This window comes from Dromiciops gliroides, chromosome 2, assembly GCF_019393635.1.
Source record: "Dromiciops gliroides isolate mDroGli1 chromosome 2, mDroGli1.pri, whole genome shotgun sequence".
Classification (NCBI taxonomy): Eukaryota; Metazoa; Chordata; class Mammalia; order Microbiotheria; family Microbiotheriidae; genus Dromiciops; species Dromiciops gliroides.
In genome coordinates, this window is record NC_057862.1 from 608,580,947 (window position 1) to 608,602,049 (window position 21,103).

At 41.5% G+C, this 21,103-nt stretch overlaps 1 protein-coding gene across 1 annotated transcript in view; it reads left to right on the forward strand.

The window, feature by feature from the left end:
* The first annotated feature begins 364 nt into the window (after positions 1 to 364).
* The window catches only part of LRPPRC (leucine rich pentatricopeptide repeat containing), a 112,926-nt gene continuing 92,187 nt past the window's right edge, over positions 365 to 21,103 (forward strand). The window contains exons 1-3 of the mRNA XM_043983475.1: positions 365 to 620; positions 14,212 to 14,411; positions 18,052 to 18,174. Coding sequence (XP_043839410.1) covers positions 469 to 620; positions 14,212 to 14,411; positions 18,052 to 18,174 — 475 coding nt within the window. The 5' untranslated portion in view covers positions 365 to 468. The remainder of the gene's footprint in view (positions 621 to 14,211; positions 14,412 to 18,051; positions 18,175 to 21,103) is intronic.

Here is a 21,103-nt window from a genome sequence, read left to right on the forward strand (position 1 = left end):
GGGAAAACAGGACTTTGGCTGGGCGGCTGTTTGTTAAGGAAGGGGAGAGAGAGTGAAAGTTGCTCACTCCGGCATGGCTCACTGCGGGCCATCCCCGGCTTTCCCAGGGTTTGGGGGCTGTTTGGCCCCCAGCAGCCACCTCGAAAGAGCCAACCCCTTCCGAACATACCATTCACACGCCCGAGAGGGGGAGGAGGGAGAACGGACTATAGCTTCGACCAAAATGAGCCCCGTGTCATAAACCCGGCTGATGCCGTAGGAAAAGAGAGCACAACCAAGGAGGAAAGGATTTCTGAATTCCTCCTCCCCTAGTCTAAGCCCCCTCCTTCGACCCGCCCGCTTCCTGGTCGTCACCGCACACCCCGCCCCATGTGAACTGTTGGTCTCGGCCGCGCCGGCTCCCGTTCGGTCACGTGCTCCTCCTGTCCTCTGCGAACCTGCGTGAGTGAATTACCGGGGGACGGAGACATGGCAGCTCTACTAAGACCGGCTCGCTGGCTTCTCCGTGTGGGGGCCGGGCTCGCCCCGCACTTCCCGTTCCCCCTGCGCCATCTCACGAGCAGGGCGGGCTTCCCGCGAGCTGCCGCCGCTACGCTAGCGCGCCCCAGGCTTTTTGCTAGGTGAGTGCGGGGGTAGGTCGTCCTCCCCTGCTGGGTTCCCGTAGTCTCCCACCCGGGGACTCCATGGCCCGAGCTAAGGGTGAACAGGCCTAAGCTGGTGCTGGCGCCTTCAGCCTCCGAGACTCGGCGTGGGGGGCCCCGACGACTCTGCAGGCATCTTACCCCGCGCGGGGGCCTCTGCACCTTCGGGAAGGTCAAACCGCCACATGGTTTCCCTCTGGTGCGGCCTGGCCACGCCCCCTCCTGCAGACCGCTTTTCTAAGCTCGCCTGCAGTGGATGGGCCGGACTGCTCTTCCTGCCTCCCTCCGGAGGGCCCCCGAACGGCCCGGGGTGCCGGCCCTAGTGCGGGGCCCTAGTTGGCTTTAGAGGGTGTGGGGGGGGGCACATTGAAAGAGAGGCTGGGGGAGGTGCGCAGTGGGGAGCCACGCTTCTGGCCCCGCCTTGGGGTCGAGGGGCCCGGCGTAGAACCACGTGCGTGCGCGCGGGTGCTGAGAAACTTCCGGGAGAGCGCCGGCTTGTCTTGGCGCGGGCTCTTTAAATCTCTGGGAACTCCGCTCGTGGGTGTGGTCTGAGTCGCGTGGTTGGAATTGGGGAGCATTGAGCTCTGGGCTGGGGTCCCAGAGGAGATGTAAATGCCGGGGGCCGCCTGGAGGCCGGAGGGTACTGGACCGGACCACGGCCACAAAGCGCTAATGTAGGGGCAAGTGTAGTGCAAGCCCAGCGCCCGGTCCGTAATAACGGTAATGGTACAATCGGTAACTAGCGGCTACCGGGCGTTATGGTTTGCAAACTTCTCCTTTGGGTGTCTCAACAGTCCTGGGGCGGGGGTATGGGCCTTTTAACGGGTCCCAGTTAGATAGCACCTACTGTGTGCAGGCACAATGCTGAGCACTTTGCAGCGGCCTCATTTGGTCTTCACAACAACTTTGGAAGGTGGGGGCTATCGTCCATCCCCATATTAGCTAGCATTTACATCTCCATCTCCCCTTGGCCCGATAGATATGCTACTAGACCGAAATGGCCTCTGGGGGAGAGAGTGAGGCTGGTGACCTTGCATATAGCCCTGCCTCACTTAAATCCGATTCATTGTAGGTCATGACATCACCTCCGGATGTCATGGTCGTCTTGAGAGAAGGACCAACCACAGCATTAATATTGACCTACTAGGGGCCTGGCACTCTGCTTAAGCCTTTATCATTCTCATTCAATTCTCACAACCCCGAGGGTAGCTAGGTGGCGCAGTGGATAAAGCACCGGCCCTGGATTCAGGAGGACCTGAGTTCAATTCCGGCCTCAGACGCCTGACACTAGCTGTGTGACCCTGGGCAAGTCACTTAACCCTCATTGCTCCGCAAAAAACAAACAAAAAAAGGTAGATTGAGCCAATTCTCACAACCCTGGGGACGTTCTCATTTTACACCTGAGGAAACTGAGGCAGACAAAGGTTAAGTGACTTGCTCCACACAGCTAGTAATTGTCTGAGTCAGTCAAGCAACCCCACGCACTGCTTCACCTAGCTGCTTAGAGAAGTCTCTCCACTTCCTCATTCAAGTTCCCAGCTAAAACCCTGCCTTCTGTCCATCAAGAAACAGTTAGCAAGGGTGGACTGTGGTGTGCCAGGCACAGTGCTCAGTTCTGGGGATGCAAGACAGTCTGCCCACGAGGAGCTCACAGTCCAGTAGGATGGGACAACAAGTAACCATAAGTACAGACAAGCTCTATGTAGGATAAATAGGAACTACTTATAAGAGGGAAGGCACCAGAATTAAGTGCCTAAAATGAAGACAGGATTGTAGTTTGGGGCTTCAAGGAAACCAGTAGGCAGAAATAAGGGAGAGCATTCCAGGGCGACAGCCAGAGAACCTTATGCAGTGTCTTTTCCTATCTCCTTTCGTCTTAGTGCTTTCCCTCAACTTATCCTGTATATATTTTGTTTCTACTTGGCTGTTTGCAATTGAGAGCTGGCCTCGGTGTCAAGACCTGTGTTCAAATTCAGTCTCACACACTGGCTGTGTTACCTTGGTCAAGTCACAGATCTTTGCCTTAGTTTACCAAACTAAAATAGGGCTAATAATAGCACCTTCCTCCCAGGGTTGCTGTAAGGATCAAATGAGATCTGTGTAAAGCACATAGTAGGTGCCATGTAAAGCTAACTATTATGTTGTCTCCCCCATTAGATTGTCAGTTCCAGAGAGCAGGAACTGCTCTTGTCTTTCTCTGTATCCCCATTGTTCACTACAGGGCCTCCCTGGGGGTCAGGAAAACGTCTTTTCAGGTTATCTAACCAGTACTAGTTGTATACTTGTGCAGATCACCAACCCTTTCTTTCAGTGCCCCTAAACATCTTTTTTATTTCATAAACCCCTTTGGCCTGTGGACCAATTCAAAGAATAAATGCTTTTCAGTGCATGAAACAAAATAATGAGATTACAAGGAAACCAATTGTATTGAAATAGTGTATATATTTCTTTCTTTCTTTTTTCTTTTTTTTGTGAGGCAATTGGGGTTAAGTGACTTGACCAGGGTCACACAGCTAGTGTTAAGTGTCTGAGGCTGGATTTGAACTCAGGTCCTCCTGAATCCAAGGCCAGTGCTCTATCCACTGCGCCAACTAGCTGCCCCAAAATAGTGTATATATTTCTTAGGAATTATCACATCCTAGGTTAACTACTGTTATAAGACTAAAGTGCTGATAAATTTACTGATGAAAGCTGATATGCATTGGCACAGATTAATATAAGACTGTAAAAATCCTAGCCCTAGGGCTTGATTTGGACTCAGGTGTTCTGGAAGTCCCATTCTCTGCATTTACTACACCACACTGCCTCTATAGATGGAATCATATAGGATACACAATATTTGTTTTCAATTACGGGATGTCCGGTGTACATGGAATAATTTTTAGTCTTTAATCAAATCCTTATGTTGTACATATTTGTCCTTTATCTATGAGGAATACTCTATAGGACCTTTATGTGCTTCTCTATCTCTCTCTCTTTTTTTTTTTTTTAGTGAGGCAATTAATTGGCTTTAAGTGACTTGCCCAGGGTCACATGGCTAGTAAGTGGTAAGTGTCTGAGGTCACATTTGAACCCAGGTCCTCCTGAATCCAGGGCCGGTGCTCTATCCACTGCGCCACCTAGCTGCCCCTATGTGCTTCTCAAGAAGTTGCTTCTTAATACCTGATTTTTTTTCTATTTAAATCATGCAGTTATAAGGGAACAGTAGTGTTAGAGATTGGATTAGCACCCCCACTATGCAGATTAGTTAATTCAGAATTAAAGTGCCACTCCATTAATTGTTAGACCTTGAGCTAATCTGATTTCTCCCCAGAAAAAGTGCTTAAAAATTTTTTTTAAAATTATTTTTATTTACTTCATTAAATATTTCCCAATTATATGTAAAAAAACAAATTTAACACAATCATTTTTGAAAACTTTGAGTTACAAATAGCCTTCCTCTCCTTCTTGTGAGGGCAATTTAATTTCAATGATATATTTGAAGACATGCAAAACTTTAAGTATGCTTCAATCTGCGTTCAGAATTTGATGTTTCTCCAGAGGTAGATAGCATTTTTCATAGTGGGTCCTTTAGAATTGTCTTGAAGGGAGTAGCTAAGTCTTTCAAGTTGATGTCCTTACACTATTGCTCTTGCTGTTTACAGTGTTCTGGTTCTGCTCACTTCACTTTGCATCAGGTATTTCTGAAACCATCCCGATCATCATTTCTTACAGCACAATAGTATTCCTTCATAATCAGACACCATAACTTGTTCAGTCATTGCTCAATTCATGGGTGTTCCCTTTCCAATTCTTTGCCACCATCAAGTGCTTTTTATAAAAGGATAGGCCTTGTTCAGCAGTTAAGATCACAGGATGAAGGGCAGATAAACATTTATGAAGCACATGCAATGTGCCAGGTATAGCGTAAAACCCTGGGGATAGATGTACTAGCAAGCAAGCCAGCCCATGCCCTCAAGGCACTTAGGGACTGTGGAGTACTGCTGCAGGTGCATCATGGGGGGTGGAATTGGACTGGGTGGCCAGTTTTCTGGCACTTGAGCCAAATGATGAATGAGTCTGGCCTCTTGGAGGGAGAGTCCAAGATTTGCTGGGAAGGAGATGAGGATGATAGAGTGCAAGCAGCAAGGTGTCGAGTTGGAAACGGATGTGAACTTCCCCTGTTACAGATGAAGGCACTGAGAACAGAGAGGAGGGAGGTAACATGTCTGAGACCACACACTGGCCATGTCTGGATTCAGCACCAGGTTCTCTTATTTAACAATCCCGTGCTCTTTCCATTGGACCACACTCTGATTTTGTGACTGTGTACCCTTGTAATCCCAGCAATAGGGGAGGCTGGGCCTGGCAGATCTCTGGAGCAACAGAGTTCTAGGCATTCTGCCTCACTCTGGTAAGCCCCTGGTAATAGGAGGGAGTTAGCTGGCCCTGGGCCAGAGATGAAGCTGATCTGTAGGAAGATTTGGCCCATGAGTAGCCCTTGCACTTTAATCCTGAGGGACGTATAGACACCATTTTTCTTTTTTTAAGAAACGTGGGATAGAACTTGGCCAGTGATTTCATAGGTATAGGGATCTCCTCACTTTACCAATATAGGTAGGTCCTTCTCTATAACTTAGAGTCTTAATTGTCTAGAGCAGAGGTGTTAGATGCAAATGTAATTAGGACTAGTTAGCAAAAGAAAGCACTATGAAACAGATAACATTACTTTTTTTTTTTTTTAGTGAGGCATTTGGAGTTAAGTGATTTGCCCAGGGTCACACAGCTAGTAAGTTTCAAATGTCTGAGGCCAGATTTGAACTCAGGTCCTCCTGAATCCAGGGCTGGTGCTTAATCCACTGTGCCACCTAGCTGCCCCTACCATATAGCTTCTTATGGCAGTAATAATAGTTGGTAACATACTTGTGAACAGCTGGATTTTTTTTAATGTGCTTCTTATTATCTGTGGTCTTTTCATATTTTGGAAGATAACAGTTGACCATATGATTCAATCTTATGTAGCATAATGAATGAAAAGTTCATTATCTGGACCACATTTTACTTCTAAAATGTATCCTTAGATTTCAGTGCCTGTGGGTCAGTCACAGACTTTGTTGAAGGGCTCACCAGTTCTTCCTTGGACACAAGTACCCAACAAGTGGTTATCCATCTGTACTTGAAGATCTCTGAGGATTGTTAAGAAGGCTTCTTCTGCCCTTTCTCCCTGTCCCTGGAAACCGCCCTCTGGGTTCTCTCTGCTTCTGGGTCTTCTCTTTGGTCTAGTGATGATTGGGTTCTCTTCAGTGCCGTCATCTTCCCGGTGGGGGGCTAGTACCAGGTAGTGGGAAGAGACCCAAACTAGGATTCTAAATCTGGGCCCCAGAAGGAGGTCTGGCCAGTAGAGAGAATTGTTACTTGCTAATTTAATCTCCTTTTGTACAGTCACAAATTAAAAATACATTTCAATTCAATAGCACATTTCTTTGTCAGAAGATGGAAAGGAGGGACAGAAATAAATTCCAGTGTGCTAAAGGGAGTTAATTGCAACATTTTTAACAGGTGAAACTTAGTAGATCCAGGACAGTTAATGACAATCTTAACCCAAAGATGAAAAGTCTTTTCTTATCCAAGTCCTACCCTAAATCTTCCCTAACAGGTCCGCCCAGCATTCCTCTAGATCTGTCATATGAATGGCTTTCCCCACATAACTGGCCCGCTTCTTTTCTAATCATTAATCTTTCTGATATCCTTTATGCTGCTTCTGTGCTGTTACACTTGGGTTTAAAGGCACCCCAAGTCTAAAGATGGATACCTCTTCAGGAAAAGTCATTAAATGCTAGCTGAAATTTAGAGTGAGGTGAGTACAGGGAGGCATGTTAGGTGCACTTAGAGTTAGTGAGGGAGGTATGGAGGGAGATCTGCAGGTATGGGAGTTTAAATGAAGCACCTACAGTATAGTGACCAGGTGGAGCTCGAAGGATAACAAGGTCCACAGCCTTCTGCTCCATACCACCAGCATCTGGCTGGCCACTCCCTTCCCCTTTCTTGCCTGGAGTTTGGGGATATTGGGGGGGAGGAGGCGAGGAATTTCTCTTTTCTTCCCCTCATGTCACCCCAAACTGTGAATGGGGCTGGTGTGACTCCCCCTAAGTTTCTTTAAAGATGAAGCCTTTTTTCCCTAAAATTAGAGATAAAACACATGCCTAAAGTAGTACTTTGTGTGAATGGCTCTGTACATTCCCTCTCTAAAATCACCAGTAGCTGTCCTGCAGCTTCTGCTTGAAGACCTCCAGTGAGATCTGAAGAAGCCCACTCTGTTTTGAGCTGTCTTGAAGAGTTAGCATGGGGGCAGCTAGGTGGCGCAGTGGATAGAGCACCGGCTCTGGAGTCAGGAGTACCTGAGTTCAAATGCGGCCTCAGACACTTAACACTTACTAGCTGTGTGACCCTGGGCAAGTCACTTAACCCCAATTGCCTCACCAAAAAAAAAAAAAAGTTAGCATGTACCTTCCCCCTTAAACAAGAGTTTCATTAATATCTTTGGTTTTTAGATTATTTTCATTTCTGATTCTATCCACCCCTGCTCCCTTATCCAAGGAGTGATGTTAAAGAACAGAAAAAGATTAAAAAGCATTTCAGCAAAACCTCCAGACACATCTCCTGAGTCTGACCATATAGAGGGGTGTTGCACATGCATTTCTCCAAAGAAAGGAGGGAGGCCCATTTTCTCATCTCTCTTATGAGTCTTGGCCTGGTCGTTCTAATGACATCATTCACCTTTTGTTTGTTGTTTTTTTATCTTTTTAACTTGCATTTCTGTAACTTTGTTCCTAGTTCTGCCCACCAATTTCTAGCAGAAGTCTAAGCCCTCTTCCTTGTGTCTCTTCGTGAGTGACTTGAAGACAGTGATCTTGTCCTTAACAAGGATTTTCTTTCCTAGGCTAAACTTTCCTGATGATTTCAGCTCATCCTTGTTTCTAGGTATCACTCACCACCTTAGTCACCTTCCTTTGGATGGTCCAGCTTGTCCACATTTTCCCTCAGATGTCACCTAGAACTAAAAAGAATAGACCTACTGTGACAAAGGGAGAGGATTCCTGGTTCTTAAGATTGTCGGCCCCTTCTTTGGCTCCCATGGCGCACTGAGCTTACAGGCCCATTGCTCCCCATCCCATCCAGCTGTCTAGCCAGGCCGCTTTGACGTCACTACGTCACTACGTCACTCATCCCTCTACCCCCACACCTACAGCTGCATCTTCTGGACTTTCTTGCTTCACAGAGGATTATGCCACTTGTTTGTTATGGCTTCTTTTGTTTTGAGAAAGCTTTAGTCTTTTAAAATATCCTTGTAGTTCTCAATAACGCTATGGGGTCGAGGGGGAGTATGTTTTATTTTCAGTGTTGTATTTGAGGAAAATGAATCATGGATGTGTTTGGTGAAACCTGTCTACATTTAGCCATTTATAGCTGAATGGAATTAGCCTTTTTTACCTCTATTTAAATTTTATGGACCCATTTTTTTCCCTTTAAAGTTATAACAAATATTTTATCATCAAAATGTCAAAATACTTTTTGCATCTTTCTCTTTTTTTGACCTTTGTAAGTCTCAATACCTCCCTCTAGGCAGTATCTTTTGGCCCTGGGCACTTACTTCTCTGGGTATCAATGAATAACTTGAGGACCCCACGTAATTCTTTTATCATCACTAGCTAGTGCTTGAGCAGTTGGCATGGTTGTGGTACTCTGAGAGAAATGCTGTCGAAATGCAGCTTTACAAAGAGTATGTAGCCCTGAGAGGATGTGCTCAGGAAGGCTCATAGAGACCTTCCTTAAAAACCTGTAGTTAATATAACTTTCAGTTACCAGATGGAGACAGGTTTCTTGACTGGTGATAACTGGATCCTCCTTATGCTATGCTTGTGTGTAAGTTAAGATTCTAGGGGCAGCTAGGTGGCGCAGTGGATAGAGCACCGGCCCTGGAGTCAGGAGTACCTGAGTTCAAATCCGGCCTCAGGCACTTAACACTTACTAGCTGTGTGACCCTGGGCAAGTCACTTAACCCCAATTGCCTCACTAAAAAAAAAAAAAGATTCTAAATGTGGATTCTAATCTGTTTCCCCAGTTTTGGGGGAAACTGACTAAAATCACTGATAAAACGAGTTTAGGTTTTTAAGGGTTTATTGGAAAATAGAAAGAAAAAGATTGAGAACAGAATTCCAACAGCCTGGCATTCCTATCTTTCCTCAAATTTCCTGTGAAGTCCTCAAAAAGCCCCAGAGCTCTCCGCACAGGCTCCCTCTCCTCCTTCCTGTCTCCTCCCAGACCATAGGAGGCTCCTCAAGTTGATTGGCTGGTAGCCTTGATAGACAGCACCCATGAGCAAACGTCATTTCCTGACACCAAGGAAAAGCCACAATGCCTCTGAGGCATTTTCCTCAGGGTGGAGCTTTCCCACAGCAAGTCTTCAGTAGGTGGCATCATTCCAATCATTACAGTTGAAAGTTCCCTCTTTTTTCTTTTTCTTTTTGGGAAGCAGTCACGGTTAAGTGACTTACTCAGGGTCACACAGCTAGTAAAGGTCAAGTGTCTGAGGCAAGATTTGAATTCAGGTTCTCCTGATTCCAGGGCCAGTGCTCTATCTACTATACCACCTAGCTGCCCCCAAAGTTTCCTTTTTTAATTGTAGCTGACATTTATATAGATAGCACTTTTAGGTTTGCGATACACTTTACATACAGTATTTCATTAAGTTCTCATAACACTTTAGCCTTACTCGAGATATGATTTTCGCCTGCTTCAGAGGTGAAAAGTTGTCCACTGTTGTCCACTGTTAGAAAGCTAGTATTAGAATTGGGATTCAAACTCTGCTCTCATTACTTCAGCCTCCAGCAATTAGTATCAGATAGGATGTTTTGTTTTAATTACTATTGGAGGGGGCAGCTAGGTGGTGCAGTAGATAAGCACAGGCCCTGGATTCAGGAGGACCTGAGTTCAAATCCAGCTTCAGACACTTGATACTTACTAGCTGTGTGACCCTGGGCAAGTCACTTAACCCTCATTGCCCTGCAAAAAAATAATAATTACTGTTGGACTTAATTAATATTAATTTGTAAAGTCAAGGAAACAGGTTTACCCTTCATATGTTTTCCATTGCACTAATTCTACCTAAATTTCTTTTTAATCAGAGGGATTATTTTATTCAGCTTGATTGACATGAATATTTGATGATTACATATTGTCTTTGACCTCTTGCCTTTTTGGATGTCTGAGAACATCAATCTGCCATATACCTATCGAAGTAAAGCATTAAAAAAATTCTTAAATTTATTTTAACTATTTCCCAACTACATTTTAAAAATTGTAACATTCTTTTAAAACATTTTTGAGTTTTGGGGGCAGCTAGGTGGCACTGTGGATAAAACACCAGTTCTGGATTCAGGAGGACCTGAGTTCAAATGTGGCCTCAGACACCTGACACTTTACTAGCTGTGTGACCCTAGGCAAGTCACTTAACCCTCATTGCCCTGCGGGGGGGGGCCCCCCCATTCTTTTGAGTTTCAAATTCTCTCCCTTCTACCTCTCTTCCACCTCTTCAGAAGGCAAGTAGTATGATATTGATTATACATATGAAGTAATGCAGAACATTTCCATATTAGCAGTGTTGCAAAATAAGATACATACAAACAAGAAAAATAAGTGAAAAAATATGCTTCAATCTATACTCACAGTTCATCAGTTCTCTTCTGGAGGTGGATAGCAGTTTTTCATCATGGGTCTTGTGGAATTGTCTTGATTAGAGTAGCCGAGTCTCTTCACAATTAATCATGATTGCAATATGCTATTAGTGTGTACCATAGTCTCCTGGTTCTGCTCACTTCACTTTGCATCAGTTTATATATGTCTTCCCAGGTTTTTCAGAAACTGTCCTTGTCATCATTTTTTGGGTTTGTGTGTGTGTGTGTGTGTGTGTGTGTGTGTGTGTGTGTTTTGGTGGGGGCAGTGAGGGTTAAGTGACTTGCACAGCTAGTAAGTGTTAAGTGTCAGAGGCTGGATTTGAACTCAGGTCCTCCTGAATCCAGGGCTGGTGCTTTAAGCATTGTGCCACCTAGCTCCCCCTCTCTTCATCATTTTTTACAAAACAGCAGTACATCACAATTGCATACTACAACTTGTTCAGCCATTCCCCAATTGATGGTTATTGCCTCAGTTTCCAGTTTTTTGCCAGTACAAAAAGAGCTGCTATAAATATTTTTCATGTAGATAGTTTTTTTCCCTTTTCTTGATCTCTTTGAGAGATAGACCTAGTAATAGTATTGCTGAGTCAAAGGGTATATGCACAATTTTGTAGCCCTTTGGGCATGGTTCTCCAGAGTGGTCCAACTAATTCTCAACTCCACCAACAATGCATTAGTGTCTGGACTTTTAAAGGAAAGCTTCTTGAAAATGGTATAGAAGTAGAATGACAGCTTCTTGAGGAAAGTAAAACTTTCATTGTTTTGTCTTTGTATTCCCATCTCCTAGCACATAGTAGGCACCTAATAACTGTTGAATTTAATCCATTATCAGAAGTGGTGAGTGTACTGATGCTTTGAAAGCATGTGCCAAGCTTTGCAAATACTGTTAATGTGTTTTTATGCACATTGTTAGCTTATAGGTTTTCCTTTTGTAAAGAGGCATGGGAGAGGAGTTCAAATGAAATTATATATGTGCTGTGGACAAATGATTCACATCTATACAGTGCTTTCAGAGCTTTTTTTCACAACAATACAGTGAGTAACAAACACTATTGTCCTCATTTTAACCAGTGAGAAAATGGAATTGTGACTTGCCTCATATCTGAGGCATTATTTATTTTGTGGGTTTTTTTGTTTTGTTTTGTTTTTTTAGTGAGGCAGTTGGGGTCAAATGACTTCCCCAGGGTCACACAGCCAGTAAGTGTTAAGTGTCTGAGGTCATATTTGAACTCAGGTACTCCTGACTCTAGGGCCAGTGCTCTATCCTCTGCACCACCTAGCTGCTCCTGAGGCATTATTTAAAACAAGGTCTCTTGAATGCTTCATATACTGACTATGTTGCTTCTTACTACATTATGCTGGGACAAAAGATGACAGACTCTAGTTCCTCTTCCCAAGGAATGTATTATTTAGTAGTAGATAGAAGTGCCACTGCATGTGTAAGAGGTACAAATGAAGTGCTTGGAGGTGTCCAAGAGATTTGGAGATGACTTAGGATCAGGGAGGAGGACTAGGATATAGGGAAAGCTTCGTGGAAGAGGAGACATTGGAACTGTCTGTAAAAGGTTGGGAGTATGATGAGCAGGGTGTGGCATGGGCAGATGGGCAGAAGCCTTCAAGGATAGTGAATAGTTTAATTTATTAAGATCATGGTATCTGGGTTATGGCCGAAAAGGTGGATTGGAGCCAGATTGTGAATGGCAAAGATTGCTAAGGCTTTATGATGGAGGCTGTGGGAGGCATGATACAAGTTATGCATTAGGAAGATTACTCTGGCAGCAACTTATGGAGTGAGTGGAGCAAAGCAGTAGGAGGAGGAGAAGGAGGGATACTAGTTAAAAGGCTGTTTTAATAGGCCAGGTGACAGATGATTAGGGTCTAAATTAGTGCTGGCAATGGAAATAAGGAGGGGTACAGCTGTGGAAAATATTGCAGAGTGGGAATTGCCATCAATTTACAGTAATACAGTGAATAACAAACATCGTTGAATTGGCAAGTGGTTGGATATGGAAAAGACAAAATGACAGATTTGTGGAGTCAATAATCGTGCCGTAACTGAAACAGGAAAGTTAAGGACAGATTTCAAGGTGGGAAGGGGGGAGAAAAATGAATATTTGAAGCAAACGAAAAATTGTTTGAGACAGCCCTTAAGATATTCGGGATATATAGTTCATAAATGACATGAGAGAAATATACAAAGCAGAAAAAGTAGGTGCTGGATTGTCAGACTCAGAAACTAGGGTCACATATCTGTATATAAGGATTCCTCTGGGCCACATATGGACTTAGAAAACCATATAGTAACATAATCTACCCTCCATTGTTTTTTTGTTTGTTCGTTTGTTTTTAATGAGGCAATTGGGGTTAAGTGACTTGCCCAGGGTCACACAGCTAGTAAGTGTTAAGTGTCTGAGGCCAAATTTGAACTCAGGTCCCCCTGAATCCAGGGCCAGTGCTCTATCCACTGTGCCACCTACCTGCCCTCTTATGCATTAGAGAAGAGGCTAAAGGGAAAATATTATGGCATAAAAACAAAAGGCAATAATAAAACTACTTAAAAGTAAAATTCCTTCTGAGTTACCATTTCAGAAGCCAGAATCCCATCCCTACACTTCTTTTCCCTCTGAAACAGGGAGAAGGATCATTGCCTCTTCTCCATCTCCATCCTTCATAATAGGGGGGACACAAAGGTCCCAGGCACTCTTAAGTGCTGTTGCATGTGTGTAGAAAGTTTCTGTGTTTTATAAATCAGACTGCCTGTACAGCTATAATACTTTTCATTTGTCCTCATATAGCACTGCATTTTATACTGTTAAGATGATTAATTATTATTTAAAAAAAATTTTTTTTTGCGGGGCAATGAGGGTTAAGTGACTTGTCCAAGGTCACACAGTAAGTGTAAGTGTCTGAGGTCGAATTTGAACTCAGGTCTTCCTGAATCCAGGGCCGGTGCTTTATCCACTGCGCCACCTAGCTGCCCCTAAGATGATGAATTATTTTAAAGATGCTTCTATACTAGGAAATCTCTTTGTTTTAAAGAAAGTTTTGCTTATTGGTTTTCCCGCAGCTTATTACAGTAACTACAGTCTAATTGTGTGGAATCTAATGTTTTGGGGAGGGGTTCCTTAGCCTGTTGGAATTGTCCTGTTTTTAGTATACAAAAAAATGAATGAAGACAATTTGTACAGTTCACATTTTTTTTTTTAGTGATGCAGTTGGGGTTAAGTGACTTGCCCAGGGTCACACAGCTAGTGAGTGTTAAGTGTCTGAGGCCGGATTTGAACTCAGGTACTCCTGACTCCAGGGCCGGTGCTCTATCTACTGTGCCACCTAGCTGCCCCTAGTTCATATTTTTTAAAACACTTTTATTTATGAAATGATTTGTTAATCTGTGCTAAGGATAAGTTGAAGGCTAAAATTTGGCAACTGTTTTCTCTGAAGAAGCAGAAAGGCAGACAAACTGTCTACTTAGGTTCCTATTAGAGGTGTAAAAGTTTTGGCACACCTCAGTTGTTCATGAGCTAAAACTTGGGTATTGAGGACAAGTGCATGACTTTTGACTCCCTGAGGAATTAGAAACTTGGGCATATGTAATATTTTAGAATCATTCAGCAATTGCCCAATAAATATTAGTAAGTACTCTTGGGTATGCTTTCACAATTTTGCCTTTTTTTTTAAGTTACAAATTAAATATCTTCTAGACCAATTCATTTGAATCATTTGCATTTGAACACTTACGATGCAGAAGTAAGTTTTATGGTTTAAATGCTAATATAAAACTTTTTTGCTGAAAAAGATTAATTGGGTGACTAACCTTTGATTTGGATGTTAGCTAATTACTGTTTTTTATTTAACAGACCGCTGAGCAGAGAAGTCAGGTTGTATTCGACTGTGGCTCAGAAAAAGGGTGATCATCAAGAAGAATCTCTTTCTGCTTACAAAAACCAGATAAACCAGTTTGATTGGGCATTGACAAAGCTGGATAATTCTGTCCGAAGAACTGGCCGTATCACTAAAACCCTTCTACAGGACATTTTTCATGACATATGCAGATCAGGTAATGAGAATTTTTGTTTCCCAGGTTGACTTTTGCCGTGGTTCTTTTGCAAAAGCTTATTGTGATCTGTCATTTTGAATTTTCTCTTCAGATTCCTTAAATATTTGTAACCATTTATAAAAATATTTTGGAATCTGGTATACGTTGGATTTTTTTCCTATTGGAATAGCATTTATTATAAAGTCCAATAAATTCTTTTGGAAAATATTAACAAAATATACTTATCCTACTTTTCATGATATCAGGTTGTTTTTGTTTTTAAGATGCCATTTCCTATTTATTGGAATTCTTCTGCATTCTTCAAGTTGCAAGCTGAACAGAAATAAATCATGTAAATATAGTCTTTGTTAATGAAAGAGAAACGTTCTGACATGTTTATTTTTCAAAAAGTATTTATGAAGCACCTGGTATGTACAAGGCACAGTGCTGAGTGCTTCATTTGATCTTCACAATGCCCCAGGAGATAGGTGCTATTATTGTTCCTAAGGCAGACAGAGGCAAGTGACTTGTCCAGAGTTATTCCCCCCAAAAGTATCTGAGACCAGATTTGAACTCCTATCTTCCAGAGTCAAGTCCAGGGCTCTGTTCACTGTGCTACCTCCTTAAGTTGTGATTTTTTTTTTCTTGATGAAAATTTTGGTATTTCTTGTGTTATTGTTTTTTTAATTTTCTAAATTTATTATTGATGTCTTTTGGTTTTATAGTATCTACATTTCTGAATAAATCCTTTCCTCACCTACTGAAAAATCCCTTATAACATTGAATTTTAAAAGAGAGGGAAAAACATAATCAGTATATGCAATACTATGCAAAGAAAGGGAGAAAATGTTCTTTTTCACCTTTTCTTGGGGCAAGCTATGTCAATTAATACTGTATTTTGTTAGCTTGAGAAAAATCAAATGATTTTCTAAGTGGAGAATTTTTATTCTTCACCCAATTCAACAAGCATTTTTTAAAAATATATATATATATTCCGCCCCCCTCCACCCCGCCATGTTAAAACAACTTTTTAACATTTGGGAGTGGGTTTTTTTGTTTTGAGTTTTGAGTTCCCAGTTCTATAACTGCATCACCTTCCTTTCTACTCCCTGAGATGATAAGCAGTCAGATATAGGTTATACATGTGCAATCCATGTGAAACATTTCCATATTAGTCATTTTGTACAAGAAGACTCAAATAAAAAAATAATAGTGAAAATTGGTGTATTCAGTCTCTATTCAGACAGTATCAGTCTGGAGGCCAATAATATGCTCCACCATTAGGATTGTCTTGAATCATTGTGTTGCTGAGAATATCGAAGTCATTCACAGTTCTTCATCATACAGTATTGGTGTCACTGTGCAACGTTCTGATTCTGCTCGCTTTACTTTCCATCAGGTCATGTAAATTTTTCCAGGCCTTTCTGAAATCATCCTGCTTGTCATTTTTTATAGCATAATGCTATTCCATCATAATCATATACCACAGCTTGTTCAGCCATTCCAAAATTGATAGGCATCCCTTTGATTTCCAATTTCTGCTGTAAATATTTTTGTGCAACTGGGTCCTTTTCCTCTTTTTTAAAACATCTTTGGGATATAAACTTATTAATAGTATTGCTGGATCAGAGGGTATGCAGTTTTATAGCTGCATATTGCATAGTTCCAAATTACTCTCCGGAATGGTTGGATCAGTTCATAACTCCACTAACAGTGCATTAATGTCCCAGTTTTCCTATATTTTCTACAACAGTCATCATTTTCTTTATTTGTCATGTTAGCCAGTCTGATAGGTGTGAAGTGATACTTCAGAGTTGTTTCAGTTTGCATTTCTCTAATCAATAGTGATTTAGAACATTTTTTCATATGACTATAGATAGCTTTGATCTTTTTTTTTTTTTTTTGGTCTTAAAAATTGCTTATGTAATTGAAGTATCAGAGATACTTCCAACAAGCACTTATCAAATACCTACTCTAGTTGGAGATGTCTGTCAAGCCGCTTGTTATATGTATTGGACCTCAGGAAAAAGATTGGATAGATAGATCTAGGCAACATGGGACCACTGGATGAGGATGAGCTTACTGAGAAAGGGTGTAGAAGAGAAGAGATCCTAGGAGAGACTCTTCAGGATCTCCTAAGAGACCCCTAAGGTTAGAGAGTAGGATATGAACAATTAGGCTACAGAGTAGACTAAGAAGGAGGGGTGGAGTAGAACAAGAAAGAATGTAAGGGAGTGAGTGTGGAGTATTCATGGAATGCCTTCTATTTCCAGAGCACTAATGATAGGTGCAGGATGACAATAAATTTACGAAACCCAAGGAAGAGAGGATACATAACAAAGAAATTGCTATACAGAAAATAATATCAATGATCCATAGCATCTTTGTGGCTTAGAATTTGAATTTGTAAAACAAAATTATCTCATAAGATATAAGAATACTTATTCATATTGTAGCTCCTTTTTCAAAGGTTACCAAAGGAGAAAGCACCCATGGTAGACATCCTATAATTGGGCTCTATTAAGAAAATTCTTGCTATCTCTTTTTAAACAGACCTTCCTAACAGTGACTTGTTTTTGTTAGAAAGTTATGTATGTTGTTAAAGGATTAAAGGTAAATCAGTTCCTTAAACCTGCAAACACATACTTCATATTTTATATTTATGTACTCCTCGTTACTTACTTTTACTTAGTTTCATATGAAAGAAAAATAAATGTTTTCCTGACCTTTACTGGACTCTTATTTCCTTTTTAAAAGATTTATTTTGTAGTTGTTTGGACTATATGGAAACTGGCCAATCAGTAAAACTTTTAAGTGAAGACCATGGAGATGTAAAATAGTTAGCAATAATATAGTACTTTAAGGTTTACAAAGTGCTTTACAGATATTGAGTTCTCACAACAGAAACTGAGACTGAGGGAGGTTAATAAAATTCACACACATGAGCCTTTCTGACCCTGTAGGCCAGGATTCTGTGCTTTCTCTAGCTGCCTGGGGATCAGGATGAAAGAGAAAGTTATGGAACATGAAACACATTGGAAAAAATCCTATACTGTTGTCCATCTTGGTTATTTTAAGTTCTGCATGTGCTGATTGTGATAGCTTTTCTTAAGGAAAGTCAGAAGCACTGAAAATGTGCTTCTAGTATTTTTATTGGAGGTACACTTTCAAGGTCCTCGACTCCAATGGAAATAGGGAACTTTTTTTTAAAAAATGAAATAATTGTAGTAAAAAATTACAAATACAATCCATGATATTTAGCAGAGAACTTTATATGGTATATATTTGCTTTTTTGACATCACCATAGCATTAACCAAAAATTTGGTAGACCACAAGGCTTGGGGGAATTTTCAAGTTGGTGGCTGATTTTTTGTTTTTGTTTTTTTGTGGGGCAGTGGGGGTTAAGTGACTTGCCCAGGGTCACACAGCTAGTAAGTGTTAAGTGTCTGAGGCTGGATTTGAACCCAGGTACTCCTGACTCCAGGGCCGGTGCTCTATCCACTGCGCCACCTAGCTGCCCCTTGGTGGCTGATTTTTATGTTGTTGTTTTTTAAATTGAAATAGTAAATAACTGAACATTTTTTCCCTATCACTGTTGTATTAATGTTGTTAAATGTATCACTGTTGTATTAATTTTGTTAAATTTAACATTTATTACAGGAAATCCAAGTAGTAACATGGCTTTGCTTTTGCTGCGTAGCTGTGGCTCTCTATTACCTGAAATGAAACCTTCAGATCGGACAGAATATGTCCACAAGATATGGGACAAATTACAGCACTTGGGTATGATTATTTGAATATATAATCTGCACATGGAATCTTACAGCTATTATAATACATTTTGTTCCTTTTCTTTTGCTTAAAGGGGAAGGTTCATTAAATGTGACATACTTAGATTTTATGGCAGGATACTCAGTTTACATTTATCTGAAGCTTATTTTTCATTTAGGGAGTTATAGTGACATCTAGGGGCATTCATAATAAAATGGAAAGGAAATGAGATGTTAGGATCACCTTTGCATCATATTGCCTATAGTTCCTCTATTCTGAATATGAAATAAACTTTAAGGTAATCAAATGAGGCCTCTTCTGGAAACATTAGGTTTTGGAATAACATGGATAAATATGAGAATGTTACAGTTTGGAGAGATGTCTTCTGAATGAAATTAGGACTAGCCCTATACAGTAAGGAGGAGGGCTGCCTCCTTCATAAACTTAAGACATGTTGGAAATCAGGACAGTGGGGCCTTTTCAGCATGCATGTAATTCTAGTGTGATACATTTTGGGTTTGGTTGAGGTCTCTAGGGTGGTGGAGAGGTTTTGACAATGTAAACAACTCTTTAATTCGAAAAAAAAATTTTCAGACCTCCCATAACATAGTAGTTGTACTGTTAATGTCCACTGAAGTAATTCACAATGACAAAAGACTGAGGAACTCAGCAACATGTTTAAATGACAGTATTTGAAAAACGGTAATGGCTATATATTAGACATTCATAGTATAATTGCAAATTCTCATATGAAAGGGATTCCAGAGGTCTTCTCTTCCAGTCCATACCTGAATAAGAACCCTTCTACATTGTAACCTACGAATGGTCATCTAGCCTTTGCTTGAATATTTCCACTTGCAGGAACCCACTGTCTCATATCTCATTCCACTCTTGGAATGCTCTAATTATTAGGAAGATTTCATCAGAACTAGATTAGTTGTGCTTTGTCTTTCACCTTCTACGTAAAAACCCTTCAAATACTTGAACACAGATGTCATGTGTTTTCCTAAGTCTTCACAGGAAACATTTGCATTTCCTTCCATCGGTCCTCATGTGACATGATCTTAAGTCTCTTCACCTTCCAGGTATCCTTCCTTTGGATTTTCTCCAAAAACCAAATCCATTCTGCAAGATGTAATCTGAACAGGACAGAGCATAATAGGAATTATCTATTCTCCCGGCACAATCTGTATTTTCTTCTTTGAATACAGCTCCAAAGGGCATCCACTTCTTTGGCTGCCTTGTCCCATTGTTAACTCAAATTGATCTTCCTTGCTATCAGCTTGAACCCCAAGGTCTTTATGAGATCACCTCTGCTGTCTCAGTACAGTTGTTCCATGTTAGACTTGCAAAGTTGGGTTTTTTAATCAAAACCTAATATCTTATTTACAGTTATCCCTATAAAATTTCATTTTAATATACTGGACTAACACTTGTGATCGCCAGCCTTGTGACATTTTAGAGTTCTGACAGGATTCGGGTGAAAGAGATAGGGGGATGAGAGAGAAGGAAAAACAAGAGAGAAAAGGCAAGACTATATAAACGTCAAGAGGTAGTTACATCCTTCACTTTTTTTTTTTTACTTTTTTGTGTGTGTGTGTGAGGTAATTGGGATTAAGTGACTTGCCCAGGGTCACACAGCTAGTAAATGTTAAGTGTCTGAGGCCAGATTTGAACTCAGGTCCTCCTGACTCCAGGGCTTGTACTCTATCCACTGCGCCGTCTAGCTGCCCCAACATCCTTCACTTTTGACCATTGGATTCTCTCCTTTCTACTGAGGCTGCGTCATCTTTCAAAAGTTAATGTTACCAAAAAGAACCTCTGCTCTGGATCTGACTCTCACCAGTAAGGAAGAACTGGTTGTTGGGGTAGAAATAATGTGAGCCCTGAGAAGTGACCATTTAATCTTAGAATTTGTAATAAAAAGAAGGAAATCTGAACGTACCCTGAATTTTTGAAGAGCAGATTTCAAGGGGTTTAGAGCAGGTATGGGGAATAGTGAGACAAAATGCTTGGAGCAAACAGATGGAGCATCTTGTGGAACAGCAAGGAGGACAGTGTCCCTGGATCAAAGAGTACATGGCAGAAGGGTATAAGTATAATAGTACTGGAAAGATAGGAAGGGACTAGGTTATGAAAGACTTTGATTGCCAAGCAGGATTCTGTATTGGATCCTGCAGGTGATAGGGAGCTTCTAGAGTTCTTGAGTAAGGAGTTGACATGGGTGGACCTGGACTTGAGGAAATTGAGGGTCGATTGGAGTCAGAAGAGACTTGAGGCAGGCAGACCCACCAACTGGTTATTGTAGTAGTCCAAGCATGAGATGATATGGGCTTTCAGAAGAGTGGTGGCAGTATCAGAGAAGAACATATTTGAAATAATGTTGCAAAGGTAAAGTCAACGGGCCCCATCAACAGATTGAATATGAGTGATAAGACATAGTGAGGAGCTGAGGTTCGCACCTAGGTTGGGAGCTTAAGGGACTGACTGGGACTTTCCAGGACACTTATAGATGGTGGTACCGTTGCCAGTATTTGGCAAGTTTAGAGTGGGAAAGTATTTAGGGAGAAAGATGATAAATTCCATTTTTGGACATGTTGAGTTTAACGTGTATGGGACATCCATTTCAAAATGTCTGAAAGGCAGTTGGAGATAGGAGACTGGAGGTCAGCTGAGAGGTTGGGATGGGAGGGGGAAATCATCAGCATAGAAGATGGTAATGAAGTCCATTGGAGCTAATGAGATCAAGTGAAGCCCCATCAAGGGAGAAGAGAGGAAGGTTCAGGACAGAGCCTTCCTTCCACTCATGGTTAGAAGATGTAACCGGGATGAAAATCCAAGCTCTTTAATTTAATCTTTTAATTTTGGAAAAACAGAAAAAAAAGGTTGTCTATGAAAAAATCAACCTTCACAGATCATATCTAAAAGGACATGTTAAAAT